This window comes from Neovison vison, chromosome 1 (assembly GCF_020171115.1).
Source record: "Neovison vison isolate M4711 chromosome 1, ASM_NN_V1, whole genome shotgun sequence".
NCBI classification, from domain to species: domain Eukaryota; kingdom Metazoa; phylum Chordata; class Mammalia; order Carnivora; family Mustelidae; genus Neogale; species Neogale vison.
This window is the reverse complement of record NC_058091.1, coordinates 147,474,662-147,498,490: the sequence shown is the minus strand read 5'-3', so window position 1 is coordinate 147,498,490 and position 23,829 is coordinate 147,474,662. Positions and strand designations below refer to the sequence as shown.

At 43.4% G+C, this 23,829-nt stretch overlaps 3 protein-coding genes and 1 pseudogene across 3 annotated transcripts; 2 read left to right on the top strand and 2 right to left on the bottom strand.

Annotated features, from left to right (window-relative positions):
* Window positions 1-1,791: 1,791 nt before the first annotated feature.
* LOC122914321 lies at window positions 1,792-21,104 on the bottom strand. The gene is given in 4 exon segments (XM_044260957.1): window positions 1,792-2,115; window positions 15,633-15,981; window positions 20,285-20,312; window positions 20,816-21,104. Coding segments are annotated over 4 exon segments (990 nt in total).
* Window positions 6,160-6,880, top strand: LOC122913755 (histone H1.3). The gene has a single exon (XM_044260391.1). The coding sequence runs from the start codon at window positions 6,160-6,162 to the stop codon at window positions 6,823-6,825; it is 666 nt and encodes a 221-aa protein (XP_044116326.1). The 3' UTR covers window positions 6,826-6,880.
* Window positions 6,953-7,558, bottom strand: LOC122913958 (histone H2A type 1-H-like). The gene has a single exon (XM_044260607.1). It carries the CDS (start codon window positions 7,541-7,543, stop codon window positions 7,157-7,159), a length of 387 nt encoding a protein of 128 aa, XP_044116542.1. The 5' UTR covers window positions 7,544-7,558; the 3' UTR covers window positions 6,953-7,156.
* LOC122913787 lies at window positions 16,611-17,667 on the top strand (annotated as a pseudogene).
* Window positions 21,105-23,829: the final 2,725 nt, after the last annotated feature.

The window sequence follows — 23,829 nt, the reverse complement described above, 5'->3', positions numbered from 1 at the left end:
TGTGGAGCACATGTGTTGGAATGTCAGGAAGTCCTAGGCACTGATTTTGCCTGGAGAATCAGGTGAAGTTTTCCAGCAGGAAACTTAAATGAGGGAAGGGGATGGGGATCTGCCACCCCACGATATGCCACCTTATATAAGCACTTCTACACGAAGCATATGGGTTAACTTTGTGCTCAAGGCATTTGAATGTCCTGGAATCGAGCCCCACATCAGGCTCTCTGCTCAGCAGGGAGCCTGTTTCCTCCCCTCTCTCTGTCTATTTGTAATCTGTCTGTCAAATAAATAAATAAATAAAAATCTTAAAAAAAAAAAAAGATAAAAGCAGACCCTCTCAAAAATAGGGGATGTTGTCATCCATCCCATCCTAGGGAGCGACGCTTGTCTCTTGCCAGAAATGAGAGGTCGGTACCACACCTCCACAGACTTTGCCATAAACATTAATATCTGCCATCTATCCTTTTGGGCCCATTTATCTTTCCAAAGTCATTTGCTTTTCCATAAGAGCCTTTCTTCCCTTCTGCAGATGTTAGAGAACCAGTGAAGGCTTTTTATTTTTTGTGGTTTTGCCTAGATGGGATAATGAAATGTGCACATCACTGAAGTCTCTGCAGCAGGTGGAGGGATAGTGGGGGGTGGGGGCTGGGGGTGGGGGATACAGGCGAAGATCTGGCAGGAACCTGTGGTCACAGAAGAGTAGAGAGGCTCAGGCTGGGAGGCCCTGTGCAAGAGGAAGAACGTCGCTCTACCCTTTCCGGGTGTCTGGCTGAGCCTGAGAATGAAGCTGACATAAAACAGTTTAACAAGAGAAAAGCTTACACGTGGTACTGAATATTTTTATGTGGGGGTCTTCACAGGAAAACGAAGCTCCCCAAAGTGGTTAGGCCTAAGAGCTTATACACTATGTTGAACAAAGAGCAGTAGGTTGGGATGGCCTCTTGGGACACCTTTCAGCTGATACACAGCTCCTGCCTCAGTGCCTGGATGTCCCACGACCTATGGAAGAGTCTGGAAGAGATGACTCAAGGAGGATCTTCAGACTGATGGGAAGAGGACACAAGTTTGTTCATTGGGAGGAATCGGGTCCCTAAAGCAAAGTAAGAGTGATGGAGAATCTGGGTCAGGAAGAAAGGCACCGCACAACCCTGTGAAGAGAATGCAAAGGGAGGAGGGATGCACAGGGTCGGCCAGAGCAGAGATGATTAGTTATTTTGGATTTGCCCATTAGGTCACTGGAAAAGGTATTTTTAGTTAATGGTGCAAAAGCCATATAATTATGAAGGACTGAGATGTGGATACTCCAGATTACTTGGAGGTTTAAAACAGTAAGGACGTAGTAATTGATAGAGGTCTGAAGGGCTCGTTTTCTCCAGCACCCAATGGCCCAACCCCAAGTCTTCAGGTAGGGAGGGCAGATTCTGAAAGTCACAGGGCTTGAAGACCACCTCTTCTGCCAGCCTGGCAGGGAGGAGGGAGGAGGTCCTAGGTGGAAAGGCCAGAACAGAGTGGAGGAGGGAGGCAGGCCTGGCGGCTACAAGCCACACACCTCTCCTGCCTGGGTTTCGCTGAACGTGGCCATCTCTGGGCACCAACTGCCAACGGCTGAGAAGCTGCCTCCACAAACCCAAAGACGAGACACGCGTCCAGAGTCCAAAATAAGGAACATCGGAGAAGTAACGAGTGATTCAAGTCTTCCCAGAACAGCTCTTCCTGTGACCAAGTGGGTGGTCCTGAGAAGGACCTTTGTTGGGGAAGGCGGCGAGGCTGCAGCCGCGGAAGCTGCGGCCAAACTCAGCCCCCGAAGCCGTAGAGGGTGCGGCCCTGGCGCTTGAGCGCGTAGACCACGTCCATGGCCGTGACCGTCTTGCGCTTGGCGTGCTCCGTGTAGGTGACGGCGTCGCGGATCACGTTCTCCAGGAACACCTTGAGCACCCCGCGGGTCTCCTCGTAGATGAGGCCGGAGATGCGCTTGACGCCGCCGCGTCGGGCCAGCCGCCGGATGGCGGGCTTGGTGATGCCCTGGATGTTGTCGCGCAGCACCTTGCGGTGGCGCTTGGCGCCTCCCTTGCCCAGGCCCTTCCCGCCTTTACCGCGACCAGACATGGTAAGTAGCAAGTGACCGTCACTCTGCAGTACTAACGCTCTGCCAGCAGCCCTTTATATACTACTCTCGCGGACCTTTTAGGAAACCGAAACGCTGGAGGAGGGAACGAGTCCTCCCCTCCGCCTCCTCCCACCTTCCTGGGCGGGGCCAGGGCTAAGCGAGGGGAGGGGCGGGGAATGGGGACCGCATCTGACTCCCCTGTCCTTGCAGAGGCTGGAATCGCTGGTTTCGGCGACTTGTCCTGTGCCTGTGGGGTTTCTAAGATCAATGATATCGTATAAATCTCTTCACCTCTTTTTAAATCATGTATATTAAAAAAGGAGGCAGTGACGTTATGGTTGTCCATAAAAGCGAGGGATAGCAGAGTGAAGTTAAAAAAAAAAAAAAAGCACGTATTAATGCTTACAATTTTAATAACACTAACTTAAATTGGACAGATCAGGGAATATTCCCCTTTGGCAGAACATATATACTTTGGTGGTTTTCAGCATTCCTGATAAAAAGGAAACTCTAGGAAGGGGAGGAAATGTTAATTGAATTTCCACACTTTGCTCCCAAATTTTAAAGCACTATTTGCATTGTAGAGATGAAGAATTCCAGGCTTAGAGACCCAATCCTGTTTTAATAAGTGGTATTGTTGGGGTAGAGCTGGGGTCTTCTGATTCTGGTCTTATGATCTTGTCACCTACCACTGATCTATGTCAGCAAAACATTGATGATGTATCATGCTGTTTAAAAGTTTGCAGATCAACAGCATTTATAATATAGATGCTAATAAGCTGAAATACTGTCCAAGTGCAAAGAGTCACAGAATTAATGTTCTGTACATAGATGATACATTGATATGCTTATTATTATATGCAAATGCCAATATTTTCTCAATCCATACATTCATATTAAGTGCCTCCCTTCTGTGTAGTATAAAAGGTAATTTAAAAAAAATCCTTCTCTGCTGGTACTTATAGTATAGGCAATCGGGAGATTATTAATTTCCCTTAGTCAGATACTGTTTGAAATTTAGCTTAGTTACAGTTACGGGCAGACTTAAGATGCAGTGATCTCCCATGCACCAAAGAAGAGTCGCTGATTCATTCATTCATTCATTCATTCATTCATTCTACAACTTAGGGTCTAGTACATGCAAAGATCAATGTATAAACATCAGATTTACAAAGATGATCATATAGGATATACAAAATCGAATTTGGAAGTTTGTGTCAGTATTGTCTTTCATAGAAAATAAAATGAGATCTAGTTCTCCTTGGAGAGGAGTTTCAAGTGGGTCTCAGATGAAACCATCTGATAGGAAGTTAAAATAGATGTGTTTTCTCATGACCCTCCCAAACACGTGTGATTCTAACACAGTGCTCTCTCTGCTGTAGAGCCCTTAAGTTGTCTTCACTCTTTTTGGTATACATTTGATATTCCTTTACAGTCACTTTTGTCCTTAAGCTTTTGAAATTACTGAATTTTGGTACATGTAAGTACAGCCGCCGCTGACTGGCCTGTGCTACCCAGATCTCTCACAGTGGTTTACTGGGATGAGAGGGAGGTGGACAGCAAAATTGGGAGAATGTGAGTTCCTGAGTGAACTATCCATCACTCATCCAACTGTGGTTTTTCTGTTATTTCTACATCTATAAAATAAATGGTAGAAGTTTCAGTCCAATGCAAAATCAATTATCTTAAGATATATACAGACTGAGGCTTCACAAGTAAGGAACACTACTTTTTTGTGCTAACCAAAGTAATAGGTGGAGCCTATCAAGTTCACAGTCCCTTAGGACAAGCCAGCTTTCCAGAATATTGTTTATGTTACACTTAGGATAAATACCTGGGTCTCAGGCCATAGCCTTGAGTATATGTAGCTAAACCCCATCCTTCTACAAACATGTGGGGAAGAACTTTTCAGGTGGAATCAAGTTTCAATTATTGCCCTCCAGGAAGGGCAGAAATCACCTACAGTGAAGGAAATAGCACCAAGTTCTTCTTACTTATTGAAACCTCCATAGCCCTAGAAACTAGTAAGAGCTGTACAAGAATGGAACAGTGGCATCTGCTGTGGGAGTTGTCACCTACCTTAACTTGGGGAACAATTCTCCAATTGTTTTCAATTGGGGAATTGTTCAATTGGGGACTTTTCAAAAACTGATGTTTTGACTACAATGATGACCAACACTGTAAAGTTTTAGAAATCTGAGTTTTAACTCTATCTTTAGGCCTGGTTAATACTAGCCTCTTCTCTGAAAAGGGATAGGGCTTTTGCAATGTCTGGTACCACTGCTGTTGACACTGATGCCAAAGGAAGACAAACAGCCCCTCGTAGACACACATGAAATGCCTGCTTAGGGAGAATTCTGTGCCACAGAGCCAATCCTGTAAGTTTTCTCTCTATACACGAATGCATGTTTGGTTTTTAACATGAACTCGAGTCCCAGAGGCCTCGTATCAATCCATGCCCATCAATAAATGACTATTTACAAACAGGCCAAAGGACTTTTGTGGAATTAGTTAAGCATTGAGAGATGACATTTTCAAAATTGATGATCCTATCTTGGATTTATTTGAAAAAATTCTTAAGTCATCATGGAGTGTAAGCCAGAACACCAAAATTTTTGGAAATAGGGGTATTTGTTAGAAGAGAGCTAACACCAAAACACTGTTCTTGTTTATTTGTCTTAACAAGCATAGAGTTCAATTTATTTAGAAGATAGCATTAAATTTTGTGCTTCATTATTCAACATTTACCTAATTTCATTAGGTCTGTTGTGTTGCAAACCAACAGGAACGCAGTAAAGTGGGTCATGTTGGCTGATAAATGTTTGTTCTACTTCTTAGGTGGAAACATTTAGCCGAATAATTGAGGTTGTGACAGCCTAGTTCATATTCTGTTAGTAAAAAGCCCAGGGAACATTATGAGAATTCAGAAAGAGTGATATAAATGAGAAGAATAAATTTTTCTTTCTAATCTTGTGTCCCTACTGGCAATGTTGGAAAAGAGCCAAATAAAATCTGTACTTTAAATATCATTTTTAAATACAGGAAATATATACAAAATTCTATGCTAAGTATTGGGGGGAACATATCTTATGGACAGGGTGTCACTAAGTAATTTCTAGTTTTAAGGAGATGGGTTTTAAATACGTGAGTTTGTGTTTTTCAGCTCCTAACTGGTAAAATGATGTAGAAGTACCATTCTAAGGCTTCATAATTCACTTTCCCTCCTTGCAGATTTGGTGGTTGATCTCTAATGCCAGTTCCAGGTCTGACAAATCTATTCTACCACTGTTTTAGGAAAGTTGCCATTTAGAACTTTTTATGTGAAAAAGGAATGGAACTTCCTTGCTCCCCGTCCCCCTTCCTCAAAAGTTTAAATTTCCTAAACACGGGGATCAAACACAGTCTACACACAGGTCACTGTAATACTTAAAAATGAATCTATTAAAAAAAATAGTTATCCATCTTGTCCGTAGAATTTTCTATCCCAGTGCCAATCCCCAAGGCTTCGTGCAAACAACTAGAGGAGAGCTGTGCTATTGCTCTCGCGAAAAAAGCGCCTTCCCTTGTATAGTTGAGTAAAAATGAGCTTATTTATATAAACCTACAAAGAAAAGGATGTGCAGAACAATGTCCTGGGAGACAGACGTGCAAAGGAAAGAGAGAGAAATAGTATTTTTAAGGAAAATCTGAAAGTTGTCTCAATGTGACCGAGGTCTTAAAGAGAGTTGGGGGAATCGGCAAAGTTTCAGGGTACTGGTTTTGAAACTACGTATAGCAAATAAGGCAGGAATGAAGCCCGAAGACTCTTGGATCCATTTCCCCCAAATCTCTAATTATTTCATGCCCGGATTTCTTACATTTTTCTTCTTTTTCGAGGGGAAAGAAACACAGCCACACTGCAGAGCGGACGAGCCCTTCTGAGCAGCGCGGCGCACGGCGCAGGCGACCAATCACCACTCAGCCGCTCTCTATATAAAGCCGCGGCCGCCGGGCTCCCGGCCACGCAGTTCTGACAGTTTGAGCGTACTTTTTGTCTTTGTTGGCAAAGCGGAAAAATGTCGGAGACCGCGCCTGCCGCTCCTGCTGCTCCCGCACCTGCAGAGAAAACACCTGTTAAGAAGAAGGCGAAGAAAACGGGTGTTGCTGCCGCCAAGCGCAAGGCGTCCGGGCCCCCGGTGTCCGAGCTCATCACCAAGGCCGTCGCCGCGTCCAAGGAGCGCAGCGGCGTGTCCCTGGCGGCGCTCAAGAAGGCGCTGGCGGCCGCCGGCTACGACGTGGAGAAGAACAACAGCCGCATCAAGCTGGGCCTCAAGAGCCTGGTGAGCAAGGGCACCCTGGTGCAGACCAAGGGCACCGGCGCCTCGGGCTCCTTCAAGCTCAACAAGAAGGCGGCCTCCGGCGAGGCCAAGCCCAAGGCCAAGAAGGCGGGCGCGGCCAAGCCCAAGAAGGCGGCCGGGGCGGCCAAGAAGCCCAAGAAGGCCGCGGGGGCCAGCGCCCCCAAGAAGAGCGCCAAGAAGACCCCCAAGAAGGCGAAGAAGCCCGCGGCGGCGGCTGTCGCCAAGAAAGTGGCCAAGAGCCCGAAGAAGGCTAAGGCTGCCAAGCCCAAGAAGGCGGCTAAGAGCCCAGCCAAGGCCAAAGCCCCGAAGCCCAAGGCGGCCAAGCCTAAAACCGCCAAGCCCAAGGCGACAAAGGGAAAGAAGGCGGCGCCTAAGAAGAAGTAAAAAGTTGTAGCGGGATGTCCTGCTTTGGAAATCTCAAAGGCTCTTTTCAGAGCCACCCACTACTGTCAGGCAAAAGAGCTTTGTAACAAACTAGTTTACTTTGCAAATCGACCTGTTCTGTTGTCCTTCTCTCTGCATATAGCACGTTCGCAGTCCCCGAGGTTTTTCAAAATTTACCGCCTGAGTCTGATTGGCTTTCACTGAAAGCGACGGGTCCTTTTTTAGCGCGCACTGGCAGCTTGGCCGGAAATAGCTGCATATTAGCCATTTCGGTTCACATTTGGTGGCTCTGAAAAGAGCCTTTGGTTTTCAATGTCCCTAACCTTGCTCCTTATTTGGTCTTGTGGTGGCTCTCGGTCTTCTTGGGCAGCAGCACGGCCTGGATGTTGGGCAGCACGCCGCCCTGCGCGATGGTGACGCGGCCCAGCAGCTTGTTGAGCTCCTCGTCGTTGCGGATGGCCAGCTGCAGGTGGCGCGGGATGATGCGCGTCTTCTTGTTGTCGCGCGCCGCGTTGCCCGCCAGCTCCAGGATCTCGGCCGTCAGGTACTCGAGCACGGCCGCCAGGTACACGGGCGCGCCGGCCCCGACGCGCTCCGAGTAGTTGCCCTTGCGGAGCAGGCGGTGCACGCGGCCCACCGGGAACTGCAGACCCGCCCGCGACGAGCGCGTCTTGGCCTTGGCGCGCGCCTTGCCGCCCTGCTTCCCGCGTCCGGACATTTTAGAGAAGAAAGTGTAATCCTCGAGGTAGTCTGGGGAAGGGGTTTCTGAAGTCTGGCTGTTCGGTAAGATTTCCTTTCCCATTGGTTTGCAGCGGCTGTTGAGAGTTAGCCAATCAAAGGTACTCTTGGCTTACGTGTGCTCTAGAGAAAGAAAATACTTCACCAATTAGAGGTTGAGATATTAGAAGTTGTGTATATTGTGAAGCAATAGAGAATCTTGAATTCTTTTCCGTGATCACATGGAGTCCTCTTTTGGGGGACTCTTCACGCTATTCATCGCTAAAGCTGCATAATTATTTCCAACCCTGATTCTAAGGAAAAGAAAACAAGGTAAACGTCACCTCTGATGGCTTATAATTTATCCTCCTTGCCAGATCCCTTCCCCTAGATTGTTGAGAGGTTCCAGGGGGCCGTGGTTTGCTGTGGCATATTTCTGCCGAATATGCAAGGAATAGGAAAAGAGAAACGATAAAAGAAAGATTTCTCTTTTGGCTCCGTGTTTGGCTAGAAAGTTCCAGGAGTTGAGGTGGTCAGGGCAAAATAAATGAGTCCTAGATGGGTTCATCTGGATATTTTGTTCCCAGGACTGAGGTCTTTTTATTTTTATTTCTTATTTCAGGGAAGCCCACTTAATTTTACTGGAAAATCTTGGCATAAATTTGAGTCCTTCAGATCATGATGGGTCTGCAAACCTGGATGGGGAAACATTTTGTTTTTATTTTCATAAAGTATAAATGTTGTTTAGCATTTCCGTCAGTTGTGTGTGTAGGCTGCTAATCACAATGGATTTTGCAAGTGCATGTGGCTTTTTCAGAGGTTTTGAAAATCCTCCGGGGACTGGGAACCTGCAGCCGTGCTACATGCAAGTGGCAAGCACAGATGCTTTCTCATCACTTAAGTATTGCAGATGTGTTGAAATAAAGTTTACACTTATTCCAAACTCTTATCATTCACGTTCATTATTTTAGGTATATGTGCTCTTAATGAAACATGATTATATGCACATTCTTTAACGAAATACACGTGGATAACAGTTTTAATGTTGCTTTCTTACCCTGTATGCTTTACGTATTGAGAAGGTGACTATAGGTTTCCCCAGACTATCCAAATATGGTAGGAAAGAAGTCCTAGACTGGTGAGCCCATCTCCAGTGGGCACAGAGATTCCTCATAGTTTAAATACCTTTTCACTTAATTTCTTTGTTTACAGCGTCCTTCTCCCATGCTTATTGGCTAATAACTTATTGAAATTGACTACTTAAACTTTCCCACAACAGGTGCTATAGCCTGTGAGTATCTTTCTCGCTCTTTGAAGTAGGAGTTTGTTTTGCTCAATTGAACTTGCAAACTCTAATTTCTTCTTTCCATTAAGAGTCCAAAAAACCTTTATGACAGTGGTTTGTTTGAGAATGAGATCTGGATAAACTGAGGGAATGTGAAATTTATTTACCCAAAAGAATCTTTTTGAAGACAAGAGTTTGTGTGGAGCAGTAACAGATAAGGGGCTAGGGACCTGTGAGCTCTTTTATACCCAGAAAGAGAACACTAGACTTCTGATGGAGAGCACTGAGGAGCAAGAGAATTATGGCACGATGCGGCATTCACTGAGTGGTCAAAATGACTATGGAATTTCTCAGTAGTTCCTTCCACTTCGTAGAACACTCTGATCCCCTCCCTATATGGCATTTGCCTTAGGCAGAGTTAAAATGCTTGTTTCATAAATAAGAAAATTATGGTTTAGAAAGATGAAATGAACAAAGTTGCCTTGCCTGTAAATGGTGGACCTGGTTCTGCAATTTAGGTTTCTTTGTTCCTAGGGTCTGTTTCTTTATGCTGCGCCCCATCTACTATGTGAACTACAAAAGGCATGGAGTTTTTCATTTCTTTTTTAGGCTCGTCCAGGAAGGTAGTAGAAGCATGCGATTCTGTTTTAGGCCCTTTGTGAGTTATCTAATTCCCAAGGCCTTTGGAATGCATCAGACACAATTTTAAACATGATTCAATCAGTGACTTAGTTTTACTCTGTGGTCTATGTAAATTAGTATCCAAATTTCTTTCCCTTGGACAGACTTTTGTTTTCAAGGGCATCAGAACTTATTCCAGGCTTTTTACATCTCCCCAAACTTTTGTTGCAGTCAAATCATGAGTCAAGAAGTCATCTGTGTTCTGTACCAGGAAGATGAGGGAGCAGGAAACTCATTCCCAGTCACCATTTAGTTACATCCCTGGATGGCCTCCCTATGAGGGTCTCTTGAAATACTCATGCTTGGGTTTCTGATGCTTGTTTGTTGCACAAAGTTGGTCCCACCAACTGCAGTGGCAAACCCCCAGGTTTAGAAAAACCAATAGATTGATACTTGAGGATGGCAAAACCTCAGACAGGAGCCTGTGTGAGTAGTTCTTTCTGAGACGCACGACCCAATCAATCAATCAACAAATCTTATCAGTTGATCCACTGGTTGTCTTAGCATGACATGTGGGAAGCGTATGTTCAAATTTTCTTAAAGGCGGGAGGGTACTTGTGCACATGGTGTAGGTCTGTGGCACAAGTAAGTTTTAGGACCAGGCTCAAGGAACCACTTTCTGCTCTCTGCTTAGTAATCACCCGACTCCGTAGAGCTAGAGGAGGCACAGTGAATTCACGGCACTGTGTCGAGGCAATGATTGTTCCTGTGAGTCACTAAATCAGGTTGATGTTTGAAGAGTCTAGGCCACCGACACTTTCTCCTTTCTTACATGCTCCTTCTCCTCTCATACTTGGGATGATATTGTTTCCTAACCAGCTTCCTAGTTCTAGTGCTCCAGCCCCTAATTCCTCAATTCTGATCATTCTGTTACATGTCTTAGAAATAGAGTCACTGGTTTCCCATGGCCTTTGGTTCAAGTGAGAACTTTGTAGTCTTTTCTCATCATAATACATTCTGCTTGCATTAATTAACACTAATAACAACTCATGTTCACCTTTCAATGCCTTATTTGTTTCTTTGTTTTCTTTTCTTTCTTTCTTTCTTTTTTTTTTTTAGATTTCATTCATTTATTTGACAGACAGATCACAAGTAGGCAGAAAGACAGGCAGAGAGAGAGGAGGAAGCAGGCTCTCCGAGGAGCAGAGAGCCCGATGTGGGGCTCGATCCCAGGACCCCAAGATCATGAACTGAGCCGAAGGCAGAGGCCTTAACCCATCGAGCCACCCAGGCGCCCCTCTTTTCTCTTTTTTTTCCAAACAAATTGCTCACCTGCCATTTCCTTCTTTCCTCTCTACCTGGGGGAGTTTTTCCAATTCTGTTTTAACTTCCATCTCCATAAATAAATTCCCCTAGTTAAAAAGTCTTCTCATATGTGTTTTGATGATATTTAACTGGTGGGTGCCATTATTATTAATGGAAAATTAATTCACATGCTCCTATGTTTTTCGCTCATTAAATTATACCTTAGCATGTTATTCTTCTTTGTCTCATTTTCCCACTTCTCTAAGTGTGTGTTTTTAATTGACTGAGGGGTTTGGTTTGTTTGTTTGTTTGTTTTGTTTTATTTTCCCATCATAAGAAGGGTACTTTTTAATCCTCATCCCCTAACCAAATCCCCTCTGGTAACTATCAGTTTGTTCTTTATAGTTAAGAGTCTGTTTCTTGGTTTCTCCTTATCTCCTACCCCCCTTTGCTCTTTTATTTCATTTCTTAAATGCCACATATGAGTGAGATCGTATGGTATTTGCCTTTCTTTGACTGACTTATTTCGCTTAGTGTTACACTCTCTAGCTCTGTCCAGTTGTTGCAAATGGCAAGATTGTATTCTTTTTTATGGCCAAGTAATATCCCATTGTGTGTATGTGTGTAATTTTATTTATTTATTTGACAGAGAGAGAGATCACAAACAGGCAGAGAGAAGGGGAAGCAGGATCCCTACTGAGCAGAGAGCCAGATGCGGGGCTCGATCCCAGAACCCTGAGATCATGACCTGAGCCAAAGGCAGAGGCCTAACCCACTGAGCCACCCAGGTGCCCCACCATTGTCTTTATATCTATACCAGCTCTTCCTTATCCATTCATCAGCTGATGCTGGACACTTGAGCTATTTCCATAATTTGGGAATTGTAAATGATGCTGCAATAAACATAGGGATGCACGTATCCCTATGAGTTAATGTTTTCATAGTTTTTGGATACTCAGTAGTGTGCTTATTGGGTTGCATTCTCTTTTTAATGTTTGAAAGCTGTATAGTGTTTTGCACTGTGGTTTAGCAGTTCCCATTCCGACCAACAGTGCATGAGTGCATGAGACAGTGCACCTTTTTCTGCACATTCTTGCCTCTACCTGTTGTTTCTTATCTTTTTATTTTTAGCCATTTTTACAGAAGTGAAGTGATTATCTCATTAGAGTGGACTGAGTTTTTAATTCTGTCTAATACGTGAGATTATCCCCAGATATTAAGCAGATTGAGTAATTTTGTTTTCTGTTTTTCTATGTGGGAAGCCAAGAATAATAAGTCTCTCTGCCCCTTTTACATCCTTACTCCCCTTTGCTTGACTTATACATTATTTCCGTTACTTCCTGAAGTATGTTGCCCCATGTGTTGGGCTACTACAAAAAGAAAACAAAAAATATTTGTAGTTTTTAATGGTAAAAAAGTCTCTTGATATCAAATATCAATATTTACCCATGGTCAGATGTGGTAGGTTGGGAATGCAGAATGAAATGGAATTTCTGAATTGTGTTGACTTTTAGTCATCATAGGCAACCATGTTAGCCTGAAATGGATCTACAACTTTGTGTACCAGTAGGTACATATGAAATGTGACCTGAATCATATTTGTGCTCCTTCGCCTATAAAATAAACATCTATTTAGAAAATTGATAAAAGTACTACTATTTCAATGTATACCTTTTAAAATTAAAAAAAAAATTGTGTGTGTGTATGTGTGTATGGTCTTAAACATGAATGTGTTTGAATGGTGAACAGAAAGTCTAGAAATTTTCCATAGTCACGTTATATTTTTCTTGTGCATTGGTTATATCTTTTTGCAGCTGGCTGTTATAATTATAGTATAGTAGAACCTCACAATCATATAGGACCCTGTAAATTTTCAAAATCATTCCATGTCCTTTACCAGTTATGAAAAAATTAAGATAAAGATGTCAGTCTTCCTCTGGCAGCTTTTTCTAAGAATAAAGCCCTCAGGGATAAGTGATGTTAGGGTTAGGGTTAGGGTTAATTAATATAGTAATGCCTAATAGAAGAGGTTTTGGCTCTCCCCCTTATCTGAAACCTTCTTCAGTTTCCTTATCTGTAAAGCAGTAATAGAATAATAATTGTATAAAATAGATAATATTAGTAGATTGTGATTGAACTGTCCTTATATTTTGGAGCTTTAATACCTGACTTCTGGCAATTTGTGATGCACTCATTAAATTTATTTCTACTTGGGAAAATTATATATTAAAATTACATGAACTTAATTAATCTTTAATTTCTGTAATCAGTAATGTACCAAACAGTAATCTATTTCTACATTTTTTTAAAAAGATTTTTATTAATTAATTTATTTGACAGCCGGAGATCACAAGTAGGCAGAGAAGCAGGCAGAGAGAGAGGAGGAAGCAGGCTCCCCACTGAGCAGAGAGCCTGATGCGGGCTCGATCCCAGGACCCTGGGATCATGACCTGAGCCAAAGGCAGAGGCTTTAACCCACTGAGACCCCATGAGCCCCTATTCCTCCATTTTTAAAAAGATTTTATTTGTTTGAGAGAGAAAGAGCATGAGTAGGGGTGAGGGGCATGGGCAGAGGGAGAAGCAGACTCTGTGCTGAGCAAGGAGCCTGATGTAGGACTTGATTCCAGGACTCTGGGATCATGACATGACCTGAGCCAAAGGGAGACATTTAATGGACTGAGCCACGTAGGCACCCATTTTCTCCAATAATTTTAAATTTTTTGTTATTTTAAAGTACTTTGTTTATTTATTGATGAGAGACAAACAGAGAGGCAGATGGAGAGGCAGAAGCAGGGCTGACTCCAGGACTCCAGGACTCCAGGATCATGACCTGAGCTGAAAGCAGTTGCATAGCAGACTGAGCCACCCAGGTGCCCTAATTTTTTATTTTAAAGTCCAATTTAAGTATAAAAAATTCTGAGCATTTGTTTTAGGCAAAGGACCATTCCAGATGTTTTAGACCTTCCAAATAGCATTTAAAGATATGACAAAATGTTTTTTGTGGTCACCATGTCCTCATGTCTTAACAACCAATATTGGTGAGAGAGAAATACACATTAAAAAACTGACTGTGCTAGAATCTTAAAGACAGTACAGGATTTGGGAAACCACAGTCCAGCATGAATGTCTTTATCCAACATTACAAGTATCCCATACTCCAGTGCTTTCAGTTATGGAGAGCGACACTCTTTTCCATAGAGACCTAGAATCCCGATTCCCACGTTCCCAAGTCTCAATGTCGTTCAGAGTTCCAAGAACAAATATTTCTTCTATAAAACCTCCAGGACTTCTCACTATGGCTAACTTGTCTGTGTACTTTATTTACTGCTTTGTCCCTGTTAAATGTACCACCTGTCTAATCTCTTTCCTTTGTGATCCTTTGAGGGGAAACAGCCCATAAAAAAATTGACAGAGGCTTCTTAATTCTATAGTTAAGGATAACTTCTCCCATCTCCAAAGTTAGATTTCCTGAAGCATATAAATAGATGAAATCCTTCCAAATGGCATAGATTATCCCAATTAGCAAATATCCTTCTACATTTCCAAATAACTGCCCGAATGGTTTCAGAAGAGGATTCCCAATTTCCTTTCTATTGGGCTACCAGTTTAAAAACTGAGGAAGCTGTTATTTCCATGGGAAAGGATTATCTGTTGAATGAGTAATAACAGAAAACTGTTTTCTTATAGGGATAGAGAACAGATTATCTTTTGCAAGAAAACTCTCCAGCTTCTAAAGGATGGTCATTTTTTAGGGACAAATATGAGGTACTCTCGTGAGATTTAATTTAGAGCATAATATAGAGAGTTTAGGAAAACTGAAAGAGCCTCTTTTAAGAATATCAGTTAAAGGGCAGCTGGCTGGCTTGAAAGATGTGACTCTTGATCTCCATCTCAGGGTGGTAAATTCCAGCCAGTCCACAACTGGGTGTATACATTACTGAAATTAAATCTTAACAACAACAACAACAACAACAACAAAGTGTCACTAAAGGGGATCTGAATCCTGTGTTCTTCACTCCCAGTGGTACTTTCTGAGCCCCATCCAAGCTGCTCTCCTTGGTTGCTTAGCCTGTATTAGAGACCTCAGTGAAGAGGGAGGCCAAGAAGCCTTCAGGGAAAGCTGAGATCTTTATCTATTCCCCACCCCACCCCCCAGCTAATAACCAGAGTTGGCCCTCTATAAAAGGCATTGGAGTATATCCTTGATCACCCTCCTCAAGGTCCTGGCGGTCTCTAGGGAGTTGGGCCCCAGATTATGTTCGGCAAAGGGCAGAGCAAGTGTTCTGGCCCCTTGGGTTCGTGCGTGTTCCACAAGGCAACCTCTGGGACAGATACCTGGAAACCTTGAATTGTTAGTCGAAGGCTGTCTAGTTCCCAAAAGCCACTAACGAGTCAATCCTTGCAACTGCCGAAAAAGTTAACTTCGAAGAGGGCATAGAATGCAAGAACCAAGAAAACATCCACCATAGAAAAGATGAAATTAGTTATATCTAAAGGTAAGGATAAAGCTAATAAACCCGAAAACCAAAACCTGAATGTACTATACCTGCGTTTAAAATAAAGAAAAGCAGATGTTTAAAGTAAAACTGCGGAAATAGTGTTTGAAATCCCACAGGAGACCGCTCGTTTTTAGAGAGAATTTAATTATACCACGGTCCTCAAAAGCCTTTCAGGACTGTGCCTAGTTGGTGCTGGGTCTTTATGGAAGAATAAATTGAGTGCCACGGCATCTGTCTTAGAATAGGTGGTTGGCTCTGAAAAGAGCCTTTGGGTTTAAAGTTGGCATAAAGTCACGAAGTCAAATTTACGCCCTCTCGCCGCGGATGCGGCGCGCCAGTTGGATGTCCTTGGGCATGATGGTGACGCGCTTGGCGTGGATGGCGCAGAGGTTGGTGTCCTCGAAGAGCCCCACCAGGTAGGCCTCGCACGCCTCCTGCAGCGCCATGACGGCCGAGCTCTGGAAGCGCAGGTCGGTCTTGAAGTCCTGCGCGATCTCGCGCACCAGCCGCTGGAACGGCAGCTTGCGGATCAGCAGCTCGGTGGACTTCTGGTAGCGCCGGATCTCGCGCAGGGCCACCGTGCCGGGCCGGTAGCGGTGCGGCTTCTTCACGCCGCCCGTGGCCGGCGCGCTCTTGCGGGCCGCCTTGGTGGCCAGCTGCTTGCGCGGGGCCTTGCCGCCGGTCGACTTGCGCGCCGTCTGCTTTGTGCGAGCCATTACCTCGCTTGAGCTGTTTTAAGAAAAAAAAAAAAAAAAAAAAAAAAAAGCGTGAGTAACCCCTCCGCCCTGCTTTTATACTGGAGCAGAATCGCTCTGATTGGATCGTGGTGACCCCGGAGTAGACGGAGGCCCGGTTCCGGAAGTGCACGACTGATCCGTCATTGGCTCAGCGGATCCGCGCTCGTTTCCGATTGGCCGATGTCAACTCGCCGCCATCTTCCCAGCCCCCTTTAACAAAGTTCTTTTCCAAGTTACTTATTTCATCGATGGTGCTTCAGAACTCGTTAATTACCGTTACGCATAATTTTGAAATTTTCTTCTGTTTAGCAAGATAAAATAGATTGTGTTCGAAAGAGAAAGGGCTTTAGAATTTCTCTTAAGAAACGTCCGCCATTTTCTGCGGGTACCCCGTGACCGTCTGGAGGGTATTTCCTTATTTGCAAATTCCCCTTTAAGTATCTCTTGAGTTCGTTATACTTACAGCAAACATCTGGTTCATTGTAGCATCGTCTCCTAGGACACGGTGTTAATGCATAAAGAATTTCATTATTTCAGGATTCACGTATGAATATTGCGGTATCCCGGAGTCCCGGGCTCTTTAATACCGGGTTTGACCCATGGCTGTGATTGGGCTGTGCTGTTTGGTTTTTGAGGAATTAAAAATGTCAGCCCGGGTGTAATTGCTGGGAAAATGTCCTGAGGAAAAGGTTTCCAATGGGATACGATGAAAAAGACGGCGACGATCGAGTCTTTTCAGATGTATTTCTTAACAATACTGTCTTGCATCTCGGGATTCTCGCTGGAAGAGACCCGAGGAGCCCTGGACGATTTGTGACGAAGCCAAAGAAGCTAAATGACGACTGAACTGGGCTCGATAGTAGCATTTCCTTCCCTGGTTTTGCCTCCAAATTCGAAGATCTCTGCTTATTTTCCAAAATGTAAAAATAAGGTTTAATTGGGAGGGGTGGGTGTCTGTGTGTGTGTGTGTGTGCACTTATAGTAATCCAGCGGTATTGTAAATCAACCTATTGGAGTCCCTTAAAGCATTTGTTTATTCGTCCAATAAAAAAGGCCGGTTTGGTTTTCCTAATTTACATACTAGTAAGTTACTGGCCAGTTTTGGTCCAATGAAAAATACAGTCTTTTTAACCTTTGTTTGCATATATTTGCTATAAATGTTCGGGAATTTTTAGTCCCTCTCCCCTTTTTTTTTCCTTCTTTAATTTTTTGGTTCTTTTCTATTTCTCTAGCTTCGGGGTTACCATGCTGTAAACTGCTAAATCCAACCCAGCCCCCGAAGAAGGGCTCCGAGAAGGCGGTGACCAAGGCGCAGAAGGACGGCAAGAAGCGCAAACGCAGCCGCAAGGAGAGCTACTCGGTGTACGTGTACAAGGTGCTGAAGCAGGTGTACCCCGACGCGGGCATCTCGTCCAAGGCCATGGGCATCATGAACTCGTTCGTCAACGACATCTTCGAGCGCATCGCAGGCGAGGTGTCACGCTTGCAAGCGCTCGACCATCACGTCTAGGGAGATCCAGAGGGTCTGCTGTGCGCCTGCTGTTGCCCGGGGAGCTGGCCAAGCACGCTGTGTCCGAGGGCACCAAGGCCGTCACTAAGTACACCAGCGCCAAGTGAAAGTCTTCCTATATTTGGCTATATAAAGGCTCTTTTTAGAGCCACTCACTTTTTGCATATTGAGAACAGTAATAAAAAATATTCTCAGCATTCTTTGATAGTATGCATGGATTTGGGGGAATGTTTACAGTAGGAACTTGGTTAAAGCTCTAAAGGGCAGTCTGGTTTTTGTGCTTCGTTCATTACTTTTTTAATTTGTCCTTCTGTTTCGTCTACTCGTTTAAATTTTAAAATTATTTTGTAGTTGGTGTCTGGAGCTTAAAGTTGCCTACAGTTAAATATATGTACTTGGGTTATTTGCTTTAAATGCAAAGCCCGCATTATAACAATATAATTTTATGTATTTTGTAAACGTTAGTCATGCAATGAAGTTATTTTACAAAGGACACCAAGTCTCACTTAGTCGTCATAGAGTAGATATTGAACTAGGCCTGAAGAATTACTGGATCCTATAATTTTAATTTTAACTACTAATATCGACTGCTTCAAAAATATTTCTTCAAATTTACGATAACAATTTTAAAATTATCTTCACTTTGCCTTTGCTATTGATGTAATCAATAATATAGCGTGTTGAGTTGGTTTTTGAAACCCTAATTTTGATCTACTTTCATTTTTTGTTTTTATACCCCTCATTTACTTCTGTATTCATTTGGACCAAACCAAAGCAAACCAAACCAAAAACAAAAAACCAAAAGTAAAACGAAACAAGCAAAAAAACAATAGGAAAAGATCTGGGTTTGTAGGGCTCACACAAGATATGGATGGAAACCAACAGGTTTCATGTGTTAATTATTTCAAAATAGACAGTTTGTTTTCTTGCTGCTGAAAGTAAAATGACTTAGATGTATTGTTGAGTCCATGCCAAGGTTGATGGGCTTGATATCAGTGAGGCCTGCAAGGCCTGATGGATGTATGTGCCGGTTCAGTGTTGGGGATATGTATGAAGCTTTATATAGTCGTGAAAGGGAATGTGTCCACTATAGGGTCCCCTCCCCCTTTCCCTTTTTAAAATGTGTTTCTTCCATTAGAGAATGATTGCAGTTTCAGTTCTTCATATGTTATTTTAGATGGAACATGGTTTGTGGAAGAGGCTAAGCGTGTTGGCTCACTCGATTAGTTATCTATTGCTGCATAACAGATGACCTTGAATTTACTAGCCTGAAATAACCCACATGTAGTATGTGACAGTTTCTGTGGGTCTGGGCATGGTGTAGCTGAGTTCTATATATTGAGATATTAGCTAGGATAGAGGTGTCTTGGATGCTTGACTGGGAAAATATCATCTTCCAAACTCACTGGGTGGCTGAATTCTTTTCTTTGTGGTTGTAGGAGTGTCTATTCCATTTTCTTTCTTTTTTTTTTTTTTAAATATTTTATTTTATTTATTTGAGAGAGAGAGAGACAGTGAGAGAGAATGAGCGAGGAGAAGGTCAGAGAGCGAAGCAGACTCCCCATGGAGCTGGGAGCCTGATGTGGGACTCGATCCCGGAACTCCAGGATCACGCCCTGAGCCGGAGGCAGTCGTCCAACCAACTGCGCCACCCAAGCGTCCCTCCATTTTCTTTCTTGTTGGCTGTTGGCTGAAAGGCTTGTAGGCTGTTGGTTGGAGGCCTCCTTTAATTTCTAAAGAGGGCCCCCGCCCATTTCTTGTCATTTGGGCCTGCCAGCATGGATACTTGGACTATCAAAGTCAGCATGTAACAATTGAGGAAGACACGTTACCTAATACACTTAACATGGTAGAGAACTTGATTATTTACAGAAAATTCCGTCTCACCATCTCTGCCATCTCAAGTCATGTCCACACTCAGGCTAGATCACAGAAGGGTGAACACCAGGAGGGAACCCTGGGAACTGCTCTAGAGGCCATCATCATAGCATGATGGCAGGAAGAATACCAGCCATCTAAGAACCCAAAGAAAGTTAACTAAATAATGGTTCCCTCCTTTCCCCTGCCCCTACATTATCCTGGTTCAATTTGCCTGCAGAGAGGAAACCGTGTTAAGAGGTAAGGAGACAGGCTACAAATATCCTAAAATGCTTTGAAATAGGCTACTACCAGTTTCTTTCCCTTGAAGCCAAGACCACAGAAGATAATTTGCCTGGTCATTATTTCGGAGGATGCTTGTCCCGCCTTTCCTTTGCAAGTACGTACATGTGAGAATACATTATGTGGCTGAGTCCCAGCATAGGGCTAGGAGCCTGTGCTCCTCCCTTTTTTGATTTAAAGCTGAGAAACCAGAGGATTTGTGAGATGAATTAACACTGTTGCTTTTATTATAGAATATCTGTTATCTATTGCTGGGAATAGGGGAATATGTGTGAATAGGGAATATGTGTGAAAAGGCATAACCCCCAAATCTTTGTGGCTTAAAAATACTTTATTGGGGGCGCCTGGGTGGCTCAGTTGGTTAAGCGACTGCCTTTGGTACAGGTCATTATCCCACAGTACTGGGATGGAGTCCCACATAGTGTTCTCTGCTCAGCGGGGAGTCTCCTTCTCCCTCTCCCTCTGCCAGTCACTCCCCCACTAGTGAGCGTGCGCTCTCTCTCCCTATGTCAAATAAATAGTCATAAAAAAATACTGTTTTGGCAATCAGTTTACATAATCCAAACACAAATACTTTATGGGGGAGAAAAGTACCCGTTTGCCACCTAGGCCTAACACTATGTACCTTTACTGGTAGAGCTCAGTCGGAGCTTCTCATGGAACCCTTTTCTAGAGTTGCAAAACTACGGGATGATGTGGCTAAACTTCAAGAGAATGGAGTTGAACAGGCTAATACAGTATTACAGACGTTTTCTTCAGTATCAAGCTATATTCCCAGAAAATAGTTAACTTGATTTTAGAAGTCTAAGGTATGAGAATGTGAGGCTTATTTACATCGCTAAATCATGCTTAGGAAGTTGTAAAAGAAAGAAGCAATTGCCAGTAAAATAGTATGGCTTCGTTAAAATTTTAGAAAACCTCATGTTGGCAAAGCCCAGTACTGAACCTTTAATAATCTGAATAATTATCGATTTTCATTAACAGGGGAACACCTTTTAGTTCTTGCTGCTGAGAAAGGTTAATGAAGCAGAGTGTCCGCACACTCACGTCACCAGCTCCTTCAAATGAAAGAGTGTGTGGCCCTGAAAAGGGCCTTTAGGATTTTCACAGAAACCGAACCCACGGGCAAAGTCTTAGCCCCCGAAGCCGTAGAGAGTGCGGCCCTGGCGCTTGAGCGCGTAGACCACGTCCATGGCCGTGACCGTCTTGCGCTTGGCGTGCTCCGTGTAGGTGACGGCGTCGCGGATCACGTTCTCCAGGAACACCTTGAGCACCCCGCGGGTCTCCTCGTAGATGAGGCCGGAGATGCGCTTGACGCCGCCGCGCCGGGCCAGCCGCCGGATGGCGGGCTTGGTGATGCCCTGGATGTTGTCGCGCAGCACCTTGCGGTGGCGCTTGGCGCCCCCCTTGCCCAGGCCCTTCCCGCCCTTGCCGCGACCAGACATTGCGCTCCGGTTAAGAGAACAAAGAGCAGCAAGATTTGCGTTAACTTATAGCCCTGTGGCGGACCTTGTTGAGAACCACGACGGAGGCTGGGCTTGGTGGGGGAGGGGAAGGGGGCGGGGGAGGCAGAGGGTTTTCCCCGCCCACTACCGCGATCGAGGCTCTGCGCCGGGCGGGGCCCTCCCTGTTCCTTCCCTGAATTCTCTCAAGCTCTGGGAAAGGCCTGGTAGGAAAATTCTCTGGTTTATCAAGGGACTGAAATAATGGCACCTGCCAAGCTAGAATCTGTTTCTCAGTTTTGAGCTCTAAACATCCTTACGCACCGTGGACTAGTCGTTGTCGAATTATACATTACTTTGAATTCTAAGTATCTATAAGTAGCCTAAGCTTTGGCCTCTCTCCTCCCCTTGAATTATTTTGGTCTTTTAAGTCAAGGTAGATTAGTGATGTTGGCAAGATGGTCTCGCGGAGGGAGGAAAGAACTCTCGTCCGGGGTGGGGGGTCCTTTTTCCTTGGAGGCCCGTCCCCTGCGCTCTGAACCCTCCCTACCCTTCACCTGGGGTCCATGGTTTGTTCTGTGACGTGTTCTCTCCATTTCACTTCAATTTGTTCTTCTGTAGAATGGAACTGTTCATCCTGACATCACAAAAATGGTTTGAAAATCAAACGGTAAATCCTAGGTCAAGTGTGGAACTCCGTGCCAACTGCTTTGCCTGTGGAAATTCTGTCTTCGTGCCCCGGGGACTGACTTTCTTCCCGATATTCTTAAATCTCTCAGTTTGGCATTTTGCAATCTGGATTTATGTTCAGTTTTTATTTTTTACTTTTCATAACTTCTATATCTTTCTAAGTGTAAATCTTTGAGTTTAGGGGTCAGTGTTAAATTTGCATGGTTACATTTATGTTTATATATTTTCCCGATTTACCACCACCTCACCGCAAACACAATTCCTTCTAGGACTACATTGTCTGATTAAGTAATCTGGACCCACTTTTGAGCACTGGGAATGCAGTGGCGGACATTCAATGTAATGTCGACCCTTGAAAAATAGGGCTTTGAACTTCGTGGGCCTAGGTACATGTAGATTGGTTTTTGGTAAACACAATAGATCACGGTAAATGTGTTTTCTCTTCATGATTTTCTTAATAACATTTTTGTCTCAGGCTTACTTTATTATAGGAATACAGTATATAATGCATATCATATATAAAACATGCTTTTATCAAATGTTTATGTTATCAGTATGTCTTCTGCACAACTGCAGGCTATTAGCAGTTAAGTTTTGGGGAGTCAACAGTTATACCCAGATTTTCTACTGTGAGAGGGATTGGTGCCCCTTCATTCAGGGACCATCTATATTTATTTCTAAGAAACACAGTTTACAGGGACTGGCCCCAAACTCAAGTGAAGCATTGTACAAAAATTTTTTAAAATAACAAAATAAAATGACATTAGGGAACAAAAGGGAGGCTTTTCAAAGAAAGCATTCCTCATCAAAGCAAGAAAAGTTGGATAGCCAGAAAAATGGTTGACCTTGGATTTCTTCAAGAGCAGGGTATCAGTAGATGGAGACTTGCTGAAATTCTGTGCTAATATTGTTTTCTGAAAGTATGTTTTGTTGATAGAGAGAACATCCAAAAATGTTTACTAACCCAATTATAGTCTGAAAGAGCTGAAGTGTGTACAAGGGAATATATATTCTGGTATTTTAAAAAAAAGAAGCAAATTAATCACTGTGGAAGTACAAAAGCATCTAATGGATGGGATCGCTTAGAAAATGGTTACAGTATTTAGAATTGTGGTAAAGACCAAGAAAGACAGATAAGAGAAACAGGTCAATTACTTTGGAGTCTAGAAACAGTTACAGTGTTTACTATTTAATTTATGAGTGTAGTAAGAATGTCAAGAAATTTCATCATGAAGTTTCACAGAAATTTATTTCACAGGTTCTATGTTTGTATTTTTTTTCCAGCAAGGATTCACATTATTAGACACATTATCTGAGATTTGGAAGTAAGGAAAAAAGGATGGGCCATGATAATTAATATTATAAAAGATTAAAGACCACACAAAAATAGTTGGACGGTGGACTTTGATCATCTCCCTGAGGGTTGACTGAATATAGCAAATTTAGCAGGGGACTATTTCCTAGAGATGCAGATAATTAGGTGGAACTACTCTATCCCCAAAGATTTATGACCTCTTGGACATTATTCATTTTGTTTCAACCTCATTCAACAATCCTACTCCAATATTTCCATGTTAAGTTGTTTATAAGTACTTTAATTTCTTTAGTATTCTCTGAACTGATCAAACATTTTATCTTTTTCAGTCAGTGATGGTTTAAGTAAACTCTATCACATGTTCATCTTCTATATTCTGAATTGTAATTTCATCTTTTTGAGAAAAGGTATGTGATATCATGTGACTTTGACTTGACTGGAGACAAACAGGGTGTCATAGAGCTGCTGGTCCTTTCTACTTCTTTGGGCCTGGGAAATTTAACACTAGTCCCTCCAGAGCATGGCAAATCATCATTGGTGAGCAGGAAGGTTGAAAGTGCAGAGAGGAAAGCAGATTCTTCATCAGTCATGGGGTCACTGAGGACAAGAGAAAGACTTTGGTTGCAGACTAGGACAGCTCTGAAACCCATTAAGAAATACTCAAATATCAGGTTAAAGTAAAGGGATAGACTGCTTTTCTTTCCATTGTCATATAGAGCACAG

Excerpts from the sequence above, each read along its gene's own strand:
- LOC122913755 (XM_044260391.1), top strand. The coding sequence starts at position 6,160 with ATGTCGGAGACCGCGCCTGCCGCTCCTGCTGCTCCCGCACCTGCAGAG.
- LOC122913958 (XM_044260607.1), bottom strand. The coding sequence starts at position 7,543 with ATGTCCGGACGCGGGAAGCAGGGCGGCAAGGCGCGCGCCAAGGCCAAG.